At 59.5% G+C, this 8,168-nt stretch overlaps 1 protein-coding gene across 3 annotated transcripts; it reads left to right on the top strand.

Moving 5' to 3' along the window:
* The first annotated feature begins 1,645 nt into the window (after window positions 1–1,645).
* On the top strand, window positions 1,646–7,959 carry MEN1 (menin 1). Of its 3 annotated transcripts, none has more exons than XM_006937483.4 (10): window positions 1,646–1,783; window positions 2,161–2,621; window positions 3,593–3,801; window positions 3,999–4,127; window positions 4,401–4,441; window positions 4,515–4,602; window positions 5,307–5,443; window positions 5,833–5,968; window positions 6,444–6,608; window positions 6,814–7,959. In XM_006937483.4, the coding sequence occupies exons 2-10, from the start codon at window positions 2,177–2,179 to the stop codon at window positions 7,294–7,296; spliced, it is 1,833 nt and encodes a 610-aa protein (XP_006937545.1). In that variant the 5' UTR covers window positions 1,646–1,783; window positions 2,161–2,176; the 3' UTR covers window positions 7,297–7,959. The 3 variants fall into 3 exon arrangements, with proteins under 3 accessions (XP_006937545.1, XP_006937544.1, XP_019668206.1); XM_006937482.5 differs by having other exon boundaries at window positions 1,658–1,771; XM_019812647.3 differs by having other exon boundaries at window positions 1,747–1,874.
* Window positions 7,960–8,168: the final 209 nt, after the last annotated feature.

Raw genomic sequence — 8,168 nt, 5'->3', positions numbered from 1 at the left:
TCAAAACAAATAAACTTTAAAAAAATATTTTAACAGAAAGAGAGAGCACACTGAGGGTTGATGGGGGTGGGAGGGTGGGGAAAATGGTGATGGGCACTTGCGGGGATGAGCGCTGGGCGTTGCCCGTAAGTGATGAATCATGGGAATCTACTCCCAAAGCCAAGACTACACTGCCCACCCTGGATGTTAGCTAACTTGACAATAAGTTATTTAAAAAAAAAAATACTGGTTGCCACAATCCAGACGCATCGATCAAACCTAACTGATAAAAACCATGAAGGAAGCTATAGGCTTTATTTAAAATTTCACCAGTAGGGTTCCTGGGTGCCCTGTTTTATGTGTGTGTGTGTGTGTGTGTGTGTGTGTGTGTGTGTTTTAATGTTTATTTATTTTGAGAGAGAGAGAGTAGGGGAGGGGCAGAGAACAAGGGAGGGAAGAGGGACTCCCAAGCAGGCTCCAAGCTGTCAGCACAGAGCCCGACGCGGGGCTCGAACTCACAGACCGTGAGATCATGACCCGAGCCGAAGTGGGAAGCTCAACCCACTGAGCCACCCAGGTGCCCCGATGACTTTGACACTTTTGAAGAGTACTGGTCAGGTATTTTGTAGAATGACCCTCCGTCTGGGTTTGCCAGATGTTTTCTCCCGATTAGGCTAAGCTTATGGATTTGGGGGGGAAATACCCACAGAGGTGAAGTCGGGCAGGAATTTGATCTGTTTTACTCACTGCTACATACCCGGTGCCTAGGACTGAGTGCCTGGCCCACAGGCACCAAAAATCTGTTTGCTGAATGAATAAGAAAGATTCACGGATGACTCTGGAGGAATTATTTAGTATTGTTTTGAAGTTTTAAAAGGTTCTTAATACAAATACTATCTTATCATCCCTATTGTTCTGTAGTATTTTCCCTCAACAATCTGCTCTGAAGATCTATTTTGGGATGCATCCAGCGACCTCACTCTTCTTTTGCCCTATGACAAATAACGATAATGGTGCTTTAGATGTTCCTCTTGCAGATGTGTTTCAGTTTCTCAAGAGCAGAACTGGGTGGCTCAGTGGGCTAAGTATCCGACTTCAGCTCAGGTCATGATCTCACGGTTCGTGGGTTCGAGTCCCGCATCAGGCTCTGTGCTGACAGTTCGGGGCCTGGAGCCTGCATCATGTTGTGTGTCTCCCTCTGTCTCTGCTTCTCCCCCACTCGTGCTCTGTCCGTCTCTCCCTCTCAAAGATAAATGAACATTTAAAAAATAAAAAATAAATTGTAGAGCTAGGGAAGAATTGCTAGACATTGAGGACACACATTTTCGTGTTGATGGATACTGATAAAAATTCAACCAAAGTGGCTCGACACACAGGACTCCGTGTCAGTATTTCAAAGTACCGGTTTTCCTCGCATCTTGACGACACGTGACGACCTAAGCGCAGCGACCGCCTGCGGAATGCCTGGTCACGCCCCGGACTACATCTCCCAGAATGCACCGCGGTTCCACGGCCCACCTGGAGGGCGTGAAATGGAGTGACCAATCCCTGAGGATCTCAGGGGGGGTGGCGCAGGCTCCACTCTTCACCTACCTCCGGGGAGCCCGGGGCGGCGGGACTACCACTCCCATAAACCACTGCGGACTGCCCGGCCCGGCCACCATTTCAAGACGCGGCAGGGCCGGGAGAGGGCCCGGGACTCCACTTCCCGGCAGGCCGTGCGGCCCAAGGGGCGGAACTCCATTTCCCAGCAGGCTCCAGGCGGCGGGCGCCGTGGTGCCTTGTGTGGGATGTAAGCGCGGAGGTGGGCGCGGGGGACCCAGGCCAGGACTCTTCTTGGCATTTGGGGGGCTTGGGCTAGGGGCGCCTTCCGGACGGACTCTGGGTGCCCGGGGGTACGGTCGTAGGGAGGGGGCGGGGCGGCCGTGGAGGGTGCTCAGCGGGGTTTTAGGGGCGCACACCCATCGGGGCCGCGGCTCCTGGGGGTGTGGGGGACGAGGAGGCCCTTCCAGCCTCAGCTGAGGGGGTCTCCGACGGAAGAGGGGAAACAAATGAGCGGAGGGTCAGGGGGGCGGGGAAGTAAGAGAGTGTAGGAGATGGGGGTGTGGAACCTTGGCCGAGCCTGGGAGGGGGCTCCCCGGTCGTGCCCGCCCGACCCTCCCTCCTTCTTCTCTCCCGCAGGCCGAGGCCCGCCGCCATGGGGCTGAAGGCCGCCCAGAAGACGCTGTTCCCGCTGCGCTCCATCGACGACGTGGTGCGCCTGTTCGCTGCCGAGCTGGGCCGAGAGGAACCGGACCTGGTGCTCCTATCCTTGGTACTGGGCTTCGTGGAGCATTTCCTAGCTGTCAACCGCGTCATCCCCACCAATGTGCCCGAGCTCACCTTCCAGCCCAGCCCCGCGCCCGACCCTCCTGGCGGCCTTACCTACTTCCCCGTGGCCGACCTGTCCATCATCGCCGCGCTGTATGCCCGCTTCACCGCCCAGATCCGTGGCGCCGTCGACCTGTCTCTCTACCCGCGAGAGGGGGGTGTCTCCAGCCGCGAACTGGTGAAGAAGGTCTCCGATGTCATCTGGAACAGCCTCAGCCGCTCCTACTTCAAGGATCGGGCCCACATCCAGTCCCTCTTCAGCTTCATCACAGGTTGGAGCCCGACAGGTGGCAAAGGGCCAGAAGCCTGTCTCACCTGGGAACCTTAGCCCACCTCTTCACGGCCCTGTATGGTTTGCAGAGCCCTTTAAGACCTGTAAGCCTTGGGAGGTGGGGCAGGTGTTATTACTACCCTGTGTGCAGCTAGGGAAACTAAAGCCCAGACAAGGGAAATGGCGTGCCACAGAATGGCAGGGCTGGGACTGGACCCCAGTCGCTTGCTCTCAAGGCATTAATCCACCCTCGGCCTCCTCAGCACCCCCACCCCTGCCATTGAGCAGCTGCAGGAGTCCCTCAGCTCAGCGTGAGGCGCAAAGGGCAGCAGCGGATTTGGAGGGTGAGGAGCCTACATCTGGTTCCATCTGAGACGCTTAAGTGAAAGCGAACAGATGAGGGAGGGCCTTCACCTCAAGAAGCTTAACCCTCAGGGCTCGCAAAGAACTCCCGTCTTTGCTCCAGGCCCAGTTGACTGGCAGTCGGGTCCTGGAGTGCCATGTTGAGAAGGCATCGGTGGCTGCTTTTGAGCCAAGCAGGAAGAATACAGAGAGAAATTAGGAATATCTACCAGTGGGTGTGTGAAGAAAGAACATTGGCCGGAGGGTCTTGTTTTTGCTGTCCCTGTTTTAACCCAGTAGGCACGATAAAACAAGGCAATCCCTGAATTATCATAACAGGTGCAGAGAAGGAGAAGGAACCAGCTCAAAGGCTGGGTGGAGCTATGTGAAAGCCAAGAAGCTCTCTTACTGGGGGATGTAAGGGTGGGGGGCGAGGGGAAGGCTTCGAACACATAGGAGGAAAGGGATTGAGAATTGATGGGCAGAAGCATCTAAGATTTGTGCAGAGGCTTGGAGGTGAGGGAGCGTGCATCACTGCGTGGCCCCTTCCCCCCGCCTCCCCCTCCCCCCCCCCCCCCCCCACCGGGGCAGAGCTCAGAGGACCCTCTTTCATTACTTCCCCTTCCACAGGCACTAAACTGGACAGTTCTGGTGTGGCCTTTGCCGTGGTGGGGGCCTGCCAGGCTCTGGGTCTCCGGGATGTCCACCTCGCCCTGTCTGAGGACCACGCCTGGGTAGTGTTTGGGCCCAACGGAGAACAGACAGCTGAGGTCACTTGGCACGGCAAGGGCAACGAGGATCGCAGGGGCCAGACGGTCAACGCGGGTGTGGCCGAGCGGGTACTGTCCCCACCCCCTCCCCTTCACGCTCTCCTCGCCCAAGCCCCCCAAGAGGCTCTGCTGTCTCGGGCCGTACTCCCCTCGCCCTGTCACCACCTGTGTATGCCACGAAGGGGAGCGCCCCATTCCTGGCTGTCGGTCCCGGGAGTAGGCACCGGTGAGCCATCACGAGACATCTGGTCTTGTCCTCTCCCAAGAGCTGGCTGTACCTGAAAGGGTCGTACATGCGCTGTGACCGCAAGATGGAGGTGGCGTTTATGGTGTGTGCCATCAACCCTTCCATTGACCTGCACACCGACTCCCTGGAGCTGCTGCAGCTGCAGCAGGTGAGGGCTGCCCGTGGGGCCTTGGGCAGGGGCACCTTCCCTCCCCTTCCTCAGCTCCAGCTTCCCCTTTGGTAACACGGGTTAGTAATTCCGGGCCTGGCCTTCCCCGGGGCTCTTGGGAGAGTGGAACGGAGACACGAAAGGGCTTCGACTCCAAGAAGGGGCTGGCTCCCACCCGGGGGGAGGTCCCCGCTGGAAGTCACATCTGCCTGGTAGACTGAGGCCCTCCTCACCCTGCCCCCCGAGCTCACACCTCTCCTCTTCGGCCCTTAGAAGCTGCTCTGGCTGCTCTATGACCTGGGACATCTGGAAAGGTCAGTAGGGGAAGGTGGCCAGGCTGGGCCTCAGGGGGCTGGGAGGCAGCCTGGACTCATGACCCTTTCCCAGGTACCCCATGGCACTGGGGAACCTGGCAGATCTGGAGGAACTGGAACCCACCCCTGGCCGACCAGACCCACTCACCCTCTACCACAAGGTGGGGACGTCTCAGGAGGGTATAGAAGGGAAGCCCAGCAGTGGCTGGGGTCCCCTTCTCCCTGGGGACCGGGAGGTGGTGGGTGAGGAGAGAGGAGCTTCGTGTGTACTGGGGGCTGTCACCCATCCGTTCCCCATTTGGTGTTTATTACGTGCATATTCGGTGCAGTCGGGGCTCTCTGAGGGGTGTTCTGGGTTCCCGGCCTGGGGGTGATAGGGCCTGAGTTTCTTCCTTAAGCCCTGCTTTTTCTGCTGCCTCTCATTGTCCTAGAGCGGAACAGAGGTCAAATGTGGTGGGAGCACTGCGGAGGGGGTGTTAATTCTGTGGGGGCGGGGCACAGGACGGACGTTGGGCCGGGCTTAGAAGGCTTTGGTGTTTGTGTAGGAGTGTGTGGGAAGCCTGGGAAAATGGATGTGCCCGGGGCTTGGAGGGCGGGCCCCTCCCCCGGGCGGGCCCCTCCCTTTTCCTAGGCCCAGTTCTGTGAGCGTCCCTGCCCACCACAGTGTGACCCAGGCCTCAGCAGGCAGTCCTGCAGACTCTAGGGAGGAGCGTCTGGTAGAGAGGATAGAAGGTGGTGGAAGGGAGATCGGAGGTGGAACTCTCTGGGATCTTCCTACTGTTCCTTCCGGGTGTGACCCAAAAGGATCTGTGCCACCCAGGGCAACTGGGGCTGCCTCTCTGAGATCCTTCTGCTCTGTCCCCAGGGCATTGCCTCGGCCAAGACCTACTACCGGGATGAGCACATCTACCCCTACATGTACCTGGCTGGCTACCACTGTCGCAACCGCAACGTGCGCGAAGCCCTGCAGGCCTGGGCTGACACGGCCACTGTCATCCAGGAGTGAGGATCCCCCGACAGGGCCTCAGCCCGGCCTTTCGTCCCCTTCTACCTCATTTCCAACCCGCCTCATTCGGGAGTGAGGCCTGGGTCCCAAGCCCTATCCGCTTTCCAGCCGGTCCCCAGGCAGCCAAGGCCACCATCACCCAGGAGGCTGGGACCTCTGATGAGCACCTCACACCTTTCCCTGCCTCCCCTGTCCTCCCGATTTCCAACCACTGACATCCAGCAATAGAATCTGCACCCCCCCCCCAGCCCGTGACCCCCCTCCTTCCTCTTGCTCTGGGCTGACACAGATACCACCATTTCCGAGTAAAGACCCCAACCACTCACCAGGTCCCCGGGGGTCCCTGCCATGACCAAGACCCCACCGTGCCCTCCTGCTCTCACAGCTACAACTACTGCCGCGAGGACGAGGAGATCTACAAGGAGTTCTTTGAAGTAGCTAATGATGTCATCCCCAACCTGCTGAAGGAGGCAGCTAGCCTGCTGGAGGCCGGCGAGGAGCGGCCAGGGGAGCAGACCCAGGTGAAGAGCTAAGAGCTCCGGCCTGTGTTCCCTTGGCCACCTGAGCAGGGCTGCCCGTCACAGGACCCGGGGACTGCTGCATGGGACGGGCCCGCGAGGGGAAGGTGGCCCAGCACGGGGAGCTACATTCTCTTCTGCAGTAGCTGAGGTCCTGGGCCCGGGTATGAGGGAACTGGGGGCATTTTAGGGGTTTCTACCCCTGTGGCCTCAGGTAAATGGGGTGGAAGCCCATCTCTGTCATGGCCAGTGCCCCTCATTCAGTTGAGGGGGTGGGATATAGGGAAGGGATGTTTCTCCCCCCACACCCTGGCTAAGGACTGGTTTTATAAAAGGAAAGAGAGTCTAAGAGTTCTTTTCCCCTATGCTGTCCTCGTTTGAAGCCAGGGCTCTTTGCCCAAGCAGGGGGCCCCGACCGTGCCCTGTGATAAGGGGTGATGAAGTGGGTCTGACTGTGCCCTCCTTTCCCCGTGCCCAGGGTGCCCAGAGCCAGAGTTCCGCCCTCCAGGATCCAGAGTGCTTCGCCCACCTGCTGCGATTCTATGATGGCATCTGCAAATGGGAAGAGGGCAGCCCCACGCCCGTGCTGCACGTGGGCTGGGCCACCTTCCTCGTGCAGTCCCTAGGCCGATTTGAGGGGCAGGTGAGGGGGAGCTGCGCAGGGATGCTGGGAGAGGTCAGGGGGGGACGGCAGCTACCGAGTCCGAACCTTTGAGGTCCTGAAGAGGGTTTGCTTGTCCCCTTTGGGTGCAGATGAGACTGAGGCCCGGTGACGCGATGGCCGAGGCTGGGCCTGGGGTTCCGGCCACTGGCCTGCAACCTCCCCTCCGCGTTTCCTCCCTGCCCAGGTGCGGCAGAAGGTGCGCATAGTGAGCCGCGAGGCCGAGGCGGCCGAGGCGGAAGAGCTGTGGGGCGAGGAAGCCCGGGAAGGACGGCGGCGAGGCCCCCGGCGTGAGTCCAAGCCAGAGGAGCCGCCGCCGCCTAAGAAACCGGCGCTGGACAAGGGCCCGGGCTCCGGCCAGGGTGCCACGTCAGGACCCCCGCGGAAACCCCCAGGGACAGTCCCAGGCACTGCCCGCGGCCCAGAAGGAGGCAGCGCGGCTCCAGCCCCTGCGCCCGCAGCGTCACCACCACCGGAGGGGCCGGTGCTCACTTTCCAGAGCGAGAAGATGAAGGGCATGAAGGAGCTGCTGGTGGCCACCAAGATCAACTCGAGCGCCATCAAGCTGCAGCTCACGGCGCAGTCGCAAGTGCAGATGAAGAAGCAGAAGGTGTCTACACCTAGCGACTACACGCTTTCCTTCCTCAAGCGCCAGCGCAAAGGCCTCTGAGCCACCCCAGACTCCCTGTCAACCCTTGTGATGGGGGGAAGGGGGCGCTCAGTCCCGGAGGGAGGCCCCACCCCAGGCACCCCCCCTCCCCCACCCTGTGAGCCCTGCCTCCGCGGGGGGGGGGGGGGGGGGGGCGAGGTGGCCTAAGCAGGTCCTCCGAGCCCCACCCCCACCCGGAACCCAGGCTGCAAGTTCTCGGAGTACAGACTACTCCAGGGCTCTGCCCGCCATTGGAATATAGATCCCATCCCCCAGAATCCCAGACGGCCAATGGGAACCTCACTTTGAGCTCCATCATTAATCCTTAAAGGTCCAAGCACTGGAAACAGGCCCCACCTCAGAACCGAGGCTCTAACCTTAGGCCAGACCAGGGTTGCTCCCGGTTGCTCCCAGCCCTACACCCAAGAAGCACAGGACCCGCCTCCAACCAGGGAACCTGGGACTCGGCTCAGCCTCTAGTAGTACATTTCCGCGCTTCAGGATTCCATCCCTTGGGAACCCAACCCCCCCCCCCCCCCACACACACACACCCAAAAGAACTTCAACTTTCAGAGTTTGGAAATTCTAGCTTCTTCCCCTCTATCCTGCGAGTCTGGGACACGAAACGCAGTCTCCGGCCTGTGAATCCTGAGCCCCGCCCCCTTCCTGACCAAACTGGCCGCAGATCAGAGCAGACCTCTTTCCGACCCTCTGGGAACCTCCCCGAGGTCCAGCCCGTCTCAAGGGACTCTGGAGGAAATCTGCAGGGGTTTGCGAGTGGGTGAGGGGAGCCTGATCTCTTCCTGTTTTGTACATAGATTTATTTTTCAGTTTCAAGGAAGATGAATACATTTTGTAAAAAAAAAGAAAAAGTACACGTCCGTGTTTCATCT

This window comes from Felis catus, chromosome D1 (genome assembly GCF_018350175.1).
Source record: "Felis catus isolate Fca126 chromosome D1, F.catus_Fca126_mat1.0, whole genome shotgun sequence".
Lineage (NCBI taxonomy): Eukaryota > Metazoa > Chordata > Mammalia > Carnivora > Felidae > Felis > Felis catus.
This window is presented reverse-complemented; position numbering and strand designations above follow the sequence as displayed.